We start from the raw sequence: 12,832 nt of genomic DNA, 5'->3' as shown, positions 1-12,832 counted from the left end.
TGTCAGTCTTGCAAACAAAAATTGTAGATCACATTGTCAGTCACACTAAAATACCTTAATGAAATAGCCTAAATTGGCTAAATCTCAGTTGACAATCTCAGGCAGTGTTACTAGTAAAAGGAAAGCATAGAGTGAGAGTGTCTGCCAGTGAAAGGAAATGACAGAGAAGACGAAGTGGTGGAGCAGAGAGAAGCAAGCTTTGAGGCTCTTGCTGCAGTGAGATCATGATGGGTGAATTCTCCAGCGTCTTGCTTCAGACTCACTGCCTCCATTATATAGCCTGTGCTGATAATAATGTATATGTAGTCACCAACACCTGCTCTACAAGAGCATCATCCACCAAGTTTTCCACTTTTTAAATAGTGTATTTAAAAAGGAGTTTGGAGGTTGAAATGATGCTTATAAATGTTATGTGGAATAGAAACAAGATTTATTTAGATCCTTTGTGCCACAGGAGGCTTATGACTACTTTAAATTGGTTGTCATTAGCCAAACTTAAGTAGCCCTCTGTGATATGACTCAAACTACAAATTGTTACCTGGACAAAACAATATTCTTTTGCTTTGAAAATACAATTTCAGTGGGGCAGCTCATACTGGAATAAACATGCCCCTGGAATTTTTTTTCAAAAGATGTTCAGGATTTTGAATGCATAGAACTCTTAATAGTTGACATGCTCTTTTGCTTGTTTCAAAAATGTCTGTGAGCCTTTTCTTTTGGATTACAGGGCCATTTGGTGAGCGCGATGATCAACAGGTATTTATCCAAAAAGTTGTTCCCATCACAAACAAACTGTTTGTGAGGCTGTCTTCTACTGGGAAAAGGTAATTACAGTGTAATAGTGTAGTTTAAATTCTTAAATCTTGCACTAAGACAATGCAGCTCTTGAAATAAATGTACAGAACATCACGTTTTTTAAGCTTCAAAAACAAAAATGCACATTAAATTGACCGATAAAGATACAAACTTATCTTAGCAAGCTTGGCACCAGAGAAATGGATGAAGGGAGGGTGTTCCATACATAATTGGTGTTCCACTGCTGCAAATGCCCTTTCTGTTATTGTTTTGTCTTATCTGTGCCTAATATCCAGGTGTCTAATAATGCTTTCTGTGCTCAATATCTTGATCAAATTGTCCATGTACATGCCTACACTGTCCTGGCGGTGCTGACTGCCATGGGCAAAGGAAGGAGCAGGGGCTGGATAAGCCTAAAGTGCACTCTGTGGAACCTGTGCAATACAGAGTGTTCTACTTTACTCAGTATGTCACTATATGGTTAGCCCATTTCCAACATCCTATTGAAACTGTGACTGTGGCATATGCCCTACACAGATTGGCAATAAGTCCACTGTCACATTTCCCATCTACCTAGGCTCAATGTACATAGAAGACAGACTAAATTGACAGGCTGGTGACAAGAAGGGTGAGGTGTGCATATACTGTTAAGCTATTGTCTGCCTCTTCCTCAACTTGAAATTGACCATGTATGTATCTATGCTATGTTAAGGCAGCATATTTGAGAATTGGTGTATAGTATGTGAGTGTGCTGGGAGATCTAAATGATTGTTTCAAAAATGTGCCAAAAATGTTCATGTGCAGTGGTTGGAATAATGTCCTGGATAAGATTTTTGCCTTTGGGATTTTCTCCCCACTAAAGTAGTTGATTACATATCCATACAGTGTGTAGTGGTTTTAGGTGCAAAGTAAAACTACCTGTATGGGAAAAAACGTGTATCTGCTTTGATATTGTTAGTAATGTTAAGTTTTAGAACTGCTCCTTGAACTCTGGAGTCTGCATATTCTTTCCTGAATATTTACACCATCTTGTAACTGCCCTTCAGCCATTAGTTTCTTGGCTGTGAGCAGGATAAATGGAGTAAGAAAAGTGTTGTGGCATCCATTTTGGAGCAGATGCCTATGCTTCTGTGTGCTATTTTACAGATTTGTTTTGCCTATCACTAAAATGGATTTACTGTGGTTTAGGAATGTTTCAGAAGTGATCAGGAACCTGGATACAAGGATATAGAAGGACAAAAAATCAATTTATGACTTGGCTTGTATCGTAACAGTAAAATGTGTATTTTACAACCCTAGTTTACCTACAAGCAGTGTTCCTTTTAACTTTCACTTTTTAAATGGGCATTTAATTATATCTCTTATTTTAGAGCTCTCTTCTGTTCCTCCCATATGCTTGTGTGTATTGCTACCTTTCATAAAAAAATGATATGTTGCCTGGCTATTTAAACTAAATGAAATCCAAAGATGTGGAAACAGCAGCTAAAGTGTTCTTGAAAGCCCTGGATACTAGTTAAAGAAAATAGCATTGTTCTAAAATTGAAACTGCTAGTATAACCGCAGCCACTAATAGCGATTTGCAAGCACACAGTATCTGTAACACATGGCCTATCGTTTCTTATTACTTAATCTTGTAATGAATAAAACTCTTAAGGAGAATCAATCTTCTTTGCATCAAAGTTCATTATGTACAATCATAAGCAACTGTTAAGAGAAATTAATCAAGAGTACATTTTTGGAGCACCTAGATTATCCCTTTGACAGCTTGTTTGTTTTTCAGCAAATAACATTAGAAGCTTGTAATATGGTTGGAGGCCAAATTATCGTCCCAATAAATGTTATAAATCGCTATGATTTAATGTTCTGTGTATGAACAGGAAGAAGCTGCCACATGTTTATTAAAATGGGTGTTGTATTATGGTAAATTTTAACGTAATAACTCAAAGCCTGCTCAACTTTGACCTCTTTCTGTTCTCAGTCTCTTTGATTACCGCAGGCATCGTCTAATCAACCTGTGCCACCTACATGTTAATTAAAACATGTCTTCACGTACACATACACACTTGCTTTCAGAAATAATTGCATTGGTGATCAGTTCCCCTGGTAGCAATTTGCTTTGGGCATGTCAGAAGTTGCACATCCTTCCTTAAGCAATTACTCCCAACCTGCTGTGGGACCATCTACTCTTTTTAGTGCAGAGATGGTTTCTTTTACTAAGCAGCAGTCCTAGCCACACATATTCAGTGGACTTTTGTTATACACACACATAGCGCTCCCATAGTTTTTAGGAGAGGGGAGTATGATTCTTTAGACATAGTATAAGCTACAAACAGAAATGTGTTGATGGTGCAGGAATGGTAATAGCCATGAGCAAGGCAATTCAAGGATTCTGTCTTGCCAGTTTCTTTTTTTATATTGTTTTTCAAGGAATGGAAGCTGTTGAGTTTTAATATCATATCTGTTTAGAAATGTGTAGCAGCATTTTCAGAAATGTCATGGTGCTGAAGGAATGGCTGCAGTCCATATGAGAGGCATCGACCACTAGCTGTGGCAGAGTGAGCTCCATGAACGACTTGGGCTCCTTTTCTCTCCATAGTTATCTGCTTGCACAGTAAAATGTGCAGCTTTTTTTCTATGAGGATAATTTACAAAACAAACCTGCTTTAGAATCTGAAATATACTATATAAGAAAAAGTGTAGAATACTTTCCAGCTAAATTTTTATTAGATGAGGGTTAGGAGGTTACGTTAGGTACTCGTTTTTGATAAAGGATTGTTATCTGCAGGAGGGAACTGTATGATTTACTACTATAACTTTCAATAGTAATTTTTAAGCTCTCACTGAGTCTCAGGACAAGCAAATGGTTCAGTCCTTTTGTTTGCAAATCAGTTGTCTAATGTGCCATTTTTTCTTCTCATTTTTATGCAGGATCTGTGAGATTCAAGCCGTTGACTGTACTACAATTTCATCCTTCACAGTACGGGAATGTGAAGGTTCTAGCAGAATGGGCTCAAGGCCACGGCGCTACCTCTTCACTGGACATGTAAATGGCAGCATTCAGATGTGGGACCTGACCACAGCAATGGATATGGTTAATAAAAGTGAAGAAAAAGGTAGTTATCTTGATGTAGACATGGAGGTCTATCCTCCAGCTTAAGTGGCTCTTCTGTTAGAGGAAGGATTCAAACTTTGTCTAGTGAAGAGGTGGCTTACTGGCCACATTATGTAGTAGAGAGATAAATTTCAAAAGACATTCATGGAAGATGCATATCTAGTCACAGACTATTTTGTGTTTCTTCTGCATTTTCTTTGCTTAGTTTTGTCTTGTTGATTAATATTGCTTCCTGTAGTGGAAGCAGTTGGGATGCATAGCATGGAATGATGCACTCCCAACTTTCTGGGGTGCTAACAAAGCAGCTTCAAAAGTTTGTTTTAACCTGCTGTGGGCTTGAATGTGAAGGTGGTCCTGAAGAACTGTTACAGTGACACATATGACCATTAAAATTAAATTGTGTTGGGCCTGGTCACTGATTTCTCTCTCTTCTCCCCCCTTCCCATTCCTCCAAGATGTGGGAGGTCCTACAGAAGAAGAATTGCTTAAGCTTTTGGATCAGTGTGACCTGAGTACATCTCGCTGTGCAACTCCTAATATCAGTCCAGCCACTTCAGTGTTGCAGCAAAGCCGCCTGCGTGAATCAAGCTCCAGGTAAGTCCTGGATGTGTCTAAGAGTTAGTAGGTCTAGTTTTTCTTTCCAGTGGAACTGAATTTTCAGCTGTGGATGGTCCTAGTTAAAATGTTTATAAATGTGATGTACTGATGAGTCTGTCACCTCCAGTATGTCCATCTGCCAAGAGTAGGCAGGCTGCAAGTTGAAGGTGTTCAGGAGCTTAGTGTTTTGTAAATTGCTCAGAACAGGAGCATCCAAGAAATTCATGATGTTGTCTATTAAAGCCTAGTGTATCCCAATGTTATGTGCAAAGGAGAGATCTGTGGCACACTTTGCTAGATAAATCAGATGCTAATCAGTTGCTAGTCTCTAGACTTGAAGCTCAAAAGCAGAGGATGGCATAAGTTTCTACTTAGAGATGTCCACTAGGACTATGCATTTCATTAATAATTTATTTCTGTGTGTAAAATGTTTTCAGCCTCCAGTTGCAGCACCGTGAAACGATTCATGAAACTGCTACATATGGCTCCATACGGCCATATAGGGAGAGCCCTTTACTAGCCAGAGCACGGCGAACAGAGAGTTTTCACAGTTACAGAGAGATTCAGACTTTTAATTTGAACAGAAATATGGTTGACAAGGCTGTACCTCAGAATGGCAACCAGAGTCCTGTGCAGACAGAAGCGAAAAAGATAGGTGAAAGCATTGCTGACAAAAAGACTTCAGCATCCGCACTTGAGGTCAGGGCTGCCCGAACATCAGAAGGTGGAACTGAATTTCAGAAAGTGCCTGAAAACATGTCAGAGTTGAAGAAAAGAGGAATTGATGAAGAAAATGAAGCCAAAGCAGATAACAAAAAGAAAAGTGGATTTGAAGGAGGAGGGTTCTTGGGGAGGAAGAAAGCACCTCATCTGGTTTCTTCACCAAGTATTGGAGAAGGTGGGGCTGAGGCAGCCGGTGTGACATCTCCATCTCCTACCAAGACAGCAATTTCTCCACGTCATAAGAAAAGTGACTCTTCCTGTCAGGATTATGCCTTGTAAAAGTGCTGATGAATATTTATACCTAAGAGATATATCAAAAGTTTTAACACTAAACTGGATGGAATGTTTACATTTACGCATTTGTGGGGGGGTCAGTCAGTCTGTGGGGGTCTAACTGATGATATTTGAAGTGGAATATTTCAGTACATGGGAAAACATAATCACTCTACAGAAAGAACTTGGCTTCAAGCACAACCAACAGAAAGCATTTTTAAAATATTTTAAATTGGCATTCACTTTGTATGATAAAAATAGGAAGTCCAGTTCTGGTACATACCTTTGATTTCAAGCCTTGTTTAATGCAGGCTGGCATGCACTACCATTTATGTTGTATGTATTTTGTATTGTATGTAGTTTTGTTTCCCATTCCTGGAACCTGTCTCCCACCATGCTATACGTTAAAATGTCTGTTGCCTAACTATTAAGCTTCAGTCACCTCATCTCAGAATTTCCATACAATTCCTTATTGAGAATAATAATGGAATGAAGCAGGCACAACTGCTTTACCTAATCTTTGTCTCTTCTGTTGAATGACCCTATTTTTTACTCATATTCATGAACCCTGCCTACATTTATCTTCAAATGGTGCAATTTTGTTAATTATACTGCAGTTCTAAATGTCTGGTTACTGATGCTGTAAAAACATTATTTTGCATATATTTGTCTTGATATTAAAATACAAAGAATTTACTACCTGTTTGTTTCATTTAAACCACTATCTAATGGTTTCACTTAATCCACTAGCAATACTACGTTCCTCAAACATGCTGTGGGAATCTGTATCTAGCTCTAAGATGATCTCAGGTTCATGAGTGTCTTGCCTTTTCAATGCCAACTAGATAAGATCTAAACCTTCACTCAGGTAAAGGAGCTGTTGTGCAGAATTACTCCTTTGATTTGAAGTCTGCCCACATGTCTGCATCATCACCTTGGGCAGGGTGAATGTGGCAATTTAGTGATTCAAAACAAGTGCTTCTATAGGAGTGATCAGTTTGAAGGGTAATTGCCCCAAACTTGTCCAGCAGTGGCAAGGTAAAAAGCCACTCCTACTGGAGTAGAGAGTCAGGGAAAGGCCTCAAACTCACCAGGTGGTGGTGATACAAGCATAGAGAAGCCACTTCTCTCCTTTTATAAGTGGTGAGGCACAGAAAGGCCCCAAAGAAGTGAGGTGGTGTGGGGAATGCACCACAGCCATCTTTTCAGTGAGCGGGGAGCAGATCTACATAGCCACTGTTGTGCTGGTAGGAGGCGCATAAAGGCACTGAACTTTCCTTCTTGTGTTTCTCATGTGAGCCAGGACAGATTGTGATTTTGGACATATAAAACCTTCATACATCATTCATATGTAAGGAATGGATTAGAACTAGTGCGGTTAATGCCTCTTTTAGACTGTTCATTTAGTAGTTACCAGGAACATTTTTATAGGTGGTATTACTGTAAAATTAGGTTCCAGTTCCACCCTCTCAGCTTCTGTTCTACCAAGATGCAGGATTTGGTTTTCAGAAACTCAGACCAGTATTTGTCTAACCAACTAGGAAATACACGACCTTTTGTGATTCACCTAGATTTAAAGAAACACCAATTGGCAGAGGACTTTATTACCTTCTGTGGCTATCCAGACCAAATGGCCAAGCCACACTGGTTTACCATGTGATCAGTCTGTATACTTAATCAACAAACTGCTTGTATTTCAGCCCACAATACCTGATCCCCTCGTCTGATGAAGTGTGCTTAGAGAGCACACGAAAGCTTACGTTCTGAATAAAACTTGGTAGGTCTTAAAGGTGCAACTTGACTCCTGCTTTGTTTGCCTAACCAAAGCCATCCTTGCTCAACACCCTGGGGATATTTATGGCCTATATTAAAAATACAAATATTCCATGAAACAAAGTTAAATATTTTTATTTATCAGGATAATAACCTACAAATGGACATTAGTTTACATGTGTGTGTTATCATGGAAAATATTTAAGCTTTCTAAGTGTTACAGTCTTGAAGGATGGTAGGTAAGGAAAATAATACTTTAGCATTATCTGTCCCAAATTAACATTCTAACATATAATCCTTTAAATTGCTCCACAACTTTGTTTTCAGCAATACTTCAAACATACTAGAAAGGCAGAATTCTAGTCCTAAATACATAACATTACAGTCCATAAACCATGTAGTCAAAATACTTGTATGAACCTTAGTGTTTCTAGGCCAGATTCATGTGGGTAGGCATGTTGGTCTGAAGCAGAAGAACAAAATTTGAGTCCAGTGGCAACTTTAAGACCAGCAAAATATTGTTCAAGGTGTAAACTTTCATGTGCAAGTACACAGTCAAGATGATGCATAACTGGCCTTCATCCAATCTCAGCAATAATCACCCAGTTACTTATACATCTTGACTCTAACTAGGCCATCCTGGCAACTAACCCCCCCACACCTATATGTAATGGTTGAGGTTGTTTCACTGTATCTGAAGAAGTGTGCATGCACACAAAAGCTTATACCTTGTCAGTCTTAAAAGTGCTACTGGACTCAAATGTTCTGTTCCCAGGCCAGTGGTTGAGAGTTCAAGTGCAGTTTAAATAAAAATCAACATACTTCTCCTGTGCCTGTTAACAGCCCAAAGTTGTACAGTGACTTTATTTTCAGCAGCGCATAATACTTTGCTTCTAGAGCTAAAATATAGTAAATTACTGAGTGCTTGGCTTGAAGTGGCAACAGGATATCATAAAATCCTTCAACCCTCTCTTACAGCATTGTTGTATATGGGTTGCAGCTGTATATGGGCACACAGGTTTTTTACTGATGGCTTTGTGTGTGTGTATGTGTGCAAGTGGTTGTAGCTGTGTTCCCTGTCACTGGTAAGGTGGTATCTTGCAACTTACTCTGATACTATGCTAATAAAGAGTAGCAGAAAAAGGAACTATAAAACTTGCCATTGTGCCTAGCAGAAAATGTGTCCACCTACTACAGATTCTCAAACAAGACCAATCCAGCAAATAACAGCATCACAAAGCCGGTTCATAGTGTTCCACTATGCTTAAAACATTAACCTCAGGGTTGGATCCTAAGCACTGTGAGCATCTTAAGTTCTGTGAGTTGCCAAACAGAATTTTCTTAAGCTCCACAAAATCCTGTTCCTAACCATTAGTAAACCCTTGAGAGCCAGTCTGGCGCAGACTTATCTGAGAGAACTCCTCCCCACTCCTCCACTTGCACCTGCTGGGATGGCCTTAGGTCAGCCATAGCTTTCACAAGAGTTGTCCATGAAAGGGCAGCTGCTGTAAAAAGCTCTCTCAGCCCCACCTACCTCACAGGGTGTCTGTTGTGGAGGGTGGGGGATGGTAGAGGAGATGGTGACCGCTCTAAGATTCAGAGTATAGGGTGGGATATAAATCCAATATCATCATCATCTTGGAGGCAGTGTAGCACTGAAGTAGCAGCAGAAGTAGCAATCAAATTTTGAGTAAATGGAAGTTCTGCTCATGGAAGCTGAGCATCCTACTTTTAGCTTTAAAAAAGACTACAGGCAAATACCCTAAATTTCAGAGTCTGTGAGTCTGTGTAGCATAACCACTGTAAATAAGATCTTGCTGAAATAACAATGGATGTAAAATGGCCTGACTTACAAACATTTAAAGGAGTTGTAGGAAGTCAACACAACTTCTGATACTGCTAGTCAAGTTATAACCTGAATACTGATGATTTGATTACAAAGAAACATGATTCTTTCATTCATATACAACTGTTCCTTTTCTTCAAGGAGCTCAAAATGAACTACCTTGTCTCTCTCCACTTTATTTTGCCCAAGAACACTTGTGTGAAGAATGTAGTAGGTTTCCGATGATGGCAACCTAAGGTCACCCCATGAGCTTCATGACCGAGGATTTAAGCTCGGCTCTTTCTTGACCATCCCACTAGCATTATACACCAGCATTTAATACGTTGAATCTGGGTCCCTTCATATATTAAATACATTTTGGTTCCTGTTATCAAAGGCTTTTTAAATGGAGCCAAAATGTTGATGGTAGGAGTTCAATAACTGGCTAAATTAATACTGTACAATCAACATTTCCCAGTATACTACTACAAAAAGAATTTAGCAAGAGTAACAGTTTCTTGCAGGTGTGTGTTATTTAATACATAGTTTTTAAAGGATGGTGTATACTTTGCTATATAAATTTATTCTACAAAAGATCTGCAATAAAATGAAACCTTATCCCATTACAAGTGCTACTGTACAATATTTACAATAAGGAGCAAAGAGATGGAAGAAAACTCTTCACATTGCTGATCCTCTATCAGATCATTCATTAACGCTGCTGAAGCTGCAATAGGCACATGTTGCATCACAATGGCTTATCAAGGCAAATGCATTTCGCTGGAATGAGGGGTATCCATATCCTTTTGCCTGTGGTATGGAGATGCAATTCACAAGTGTGTGTCAGTAAATGTGGTATGTTCTTTTGTGACCGTACTGAAGCCTTTAATTGCACTCACAAGGTCTTCATCATCCACATACTAAAAAGGAAAAGGAAAGTTATTTGAAATTTAAACAAGATGAAGTTTTACATTTCAGTTAGAAGTCTGTTGCTTCCTCTGCCTCCCCATAAATGACATTAAATGATCCATCTGCAATTGATTGCAATTGATAAATATCACATCAGCTGCAGTTATCAAAGGCCTGATAAGTTCTTTTTAAATGAATTTTCATAATAGTAAGCTGTTCAAAAGCTAGATGTGCCACATTACAAAAAAACACATTGTACTCCTTCAGTGGGGGGAAGTCATCCAGAAGTCGTTAGGTCACGCCTCTGCTCACTCGATAGGGCTATGCAAATTTCTTTTATGTGTGGCTCCTATCTGAGGGACCCGGCTGACCTCTTCAGTTCTGTATAGCCCTGTGCTTGATAGGTCGCTTGAGCTCCTGCTCCAAGCTTTAAAAAAAAAGGTGAGCGCATGGCAGAGGCATGCCTTGGGAAAAGAGTTTTGCAGGCAGAGCCTTGGGAAAAGAGTTTTGCAGCAAAAGCATGAGCAAGCAGGGAATGCCGGCTGCAGAAACTGTTTCCACACCGTCCAAGAAGACCAGCAGGAAGAGGCCCCCTCCCCCATCCGAGGCTTCGGGCAGAGGAGTGGAGGGGCCGGCACGGGAGTCAGAGGAAGTAGCAGCACCAGACCCATTAACCCCCAAGACTTTGGAGGTGAAGGGGGGAACGAGTAAGACCGCAGCTAGTGATGGAACAGCCATCAGGGAGGCTGAGAAGAAGCCCCTGGCAAACAGCAGCAGCAACAGGGAGGTTGAATGATCCGAGTCTGCAGGCTCCCGCTCCCCTTTGTGCCCGAAGAAAGTGACTAAGAAATCGGCCGGCAGGGCAGCCGGTGGGAAGGAAGCAACTAGATGCTACGGGAAGCAAAAAGGGCCAGCGAGCCCACGTGGTGAACCCATTCCAGCCCCTGGGGAAGGGCCTGATGGAGGAGTGCCAGAACTGGCCCCAGGGGCAGGCTTAGGTCCTTGGGCAGGTTTGGGGGTGCCTGAGAGTTGGGGGCAGGCTAGCCAACACCCCCTAGGGCCTCCACAGCCACTTCAGCCCTTACAGCAGCAGGGGGCAACAAGCTACAACATGGCACCCAGCCCCTTCTTGCCCCTGCAGTTGCAGCAAGCCCCCCCCCCGGTTTTGGCCTATGATGGTCCCCTTGACCCCTTCCTTCCCCATGGGCACCCAGCTTTGGAACACAAGGGAGGGTGACCAGCACAGCAGAGGATCACCCTGCTTCAGTGCAGAGGGGAAGGTCCGCATCCAAGGGCCACAGGGGTCGCAGAGACCATGCTTCCCCCAATTCCTCTTCAGGATCAAGGTCCCCCCACCCCCCTCTAAGAGATCCAGAAGTCCTGCCAGACCTACACAACCAGAAGCATCAGAGGCCTCAGTGGAGGAAGAGGCTGGGGCAGAGCAGCTTGCACCTTTAAGTAGTAGCAATGATTGCAATAGCTTGCAGCAGAGACTCCCCCCCTCATCTGGATCGGACCAAGGAGATGCTGCATCCTTGATTACTTCTCTGAGAGAGGGAAGATCAGAGAGGGAGGATGGTGAATGGTCAGGAGAAGAATCTGAATCTCAGACCTCCTCATCTAGATTGTTTCAAATGGAACATTTCCAGCGATTGCTGAGTAAGGTGATTTCCACATTGAACTACCAGATGCAGGAAACAGAGAAGCCTATATCCTCAGTTTCAGCTCAACCGGACACAAGGGGCTTCAAGAAACCAGTCAAGGTACAGACCATTTCTCCCTTCCCAGACTTCTTCGACGATATCATGAAGGCAGAGTGGGCCATCCCTGGAAGCGGGAACTTTTTGTTATCAATGGCCAAGAAACTCTATATGTTACCAGCAGAGACAATGGAGGACCTAAAGGTTCCCCTGATGGATGCGCCAGTGGTAGCTCTACATTCTGGAGCTGTTCTACCGAAGGATGGGGAAAATGCTCTGAAGGATACTACAGACATAAAGAATGAGACAGCTCTCAAAACAGCTCATGAGGCAATGTCACTAGCCCTGCGTTCTGCAGCAGTACTCTCAAGTTTCACTAGAGCCATTGTCATTTGGGCAGACAATGTTCTCCAGAACCCAGATGTCTCACCACTGGAGCTAAGGAGGACCCTTTTAAAAATAAAGAGAGCCACTTCGGATGTATTGCAGGACAACGTTCAGTTCTGTGCCAGGGCACAGGCAGCAGGCATCATAATTCGTCGCAACATCTGGCTAAAACATTGGAAAGTGGACACTCTCTCCAAGAGCAATCTATCTACAGAGAAGTTCTCAGGCAGACTGCTTTTTGGCGAATCAAACCTGGATAAGGTTCTGGTAGAGACAAAGGAAAAGAAAAAGGCCATGCCTTCATCAAGGACTACAAAAGTCAACCTGCACAGTCCTTTCAAAGCTCTCGCTATTCAAATCGAGGTCGAGACAGTAAAGACTACAGAGGCTTCAGACCATTCAGGTATGGAGCACCATTCAGGTACGGAGCATTCAGGTACGGAGCAACTCACGACAACCCACATCCTTCAGGAATGACAAGGGTGCCGCAACCAAGAAGCAGACTGCATGACTATCAGATTGGAGGCCGGCTCCAGGCATTTGCAGAGGCTTGGAGCAACACCACCACAGACCAGTGGGTATTGTCCATCATTAATCAAGGCTACAAAACGGAGTTCAATGCTACCCCACTTTACAGCTTCACACCCTCCCCAGCACCGAAATTAAAAGGCAGATGACTGCTACAACACGCCATCAGCACCTATGGGACATAGGAGCAATAGAGGAAGTTCCAGAGAA

The 12,832-nt window shown here is 41.7% G+C and overlaps 2 protein-coding genes across 2 annotated transcripts in view; one reads left to right on the top strand and one right to left on the bottom strand.

The window, feature by feature from the left end:
* Positions 1–6,196, top strand: part of KCTD3 (potassium channel tetramerization domain containing 3) — a 47,505-nt gene extending 41,309 nt beyond the window's left edge. The window contains exons 15-18 of the mRNA XM_060246787.1: positions 728–824; positions 3,724–3,908; positions 4,363–4,501; positions 4,942–6,196. Coding sequence (XP_060102770.1) covers positions 728–824; positions 3,724–3,908; positions 4,363–4,501; positions 4,942–5,506 — 986 coding nt within the window. The 3' untranslated portion in view covers positions 5,507–6,196. The remainder of the gene's footprint in view (positions 1–727; positions 825–3,723; positions 3,909–4,362; positions 4,502–4,941) is intronic.
* A 3,415-nt stretch (positions 6,197–9,611) lies between these two features.
* The window catches only part of USH2A (usherin), a 1,244,521-nt gene continuing 1,241,300 nt past the window's right edge, over positions 9,612–12,832 (bottom strand). Inside the window, exon 72 of the mRNA XM_060246775.1 lies at positions 9,612–10,018. Coding sequence (XP_060102758.1) covers positions 9,929–10,018 — 90 coding nt within the window. The 3' untranslated portion in view covers positions 9,612–9,928. The remainder of the gene's footprint in view (positions 10,019–12,832) is intronic.

This window comes from Heteronotia binoei, chromosome 1, assembly GCF_032191835.1.
Source record: "Heteronotia binoei isolate CCM8104 ecotype False Entrance Well chromosome 1, APGP_CSIRO_Hbin_v1, whole genome shotgun sequence".
Classification (NCBI taxonomy): domain Eukaryota; kingdom Metazoa; phylum Chordata; class Lepidosauria; order Squamata; family Gekkonidae; genus Heteronotia; species Heteronotia binoei.
This window is presented reverse-complemented; position numbering and strand designations above follow the sequence as displayed.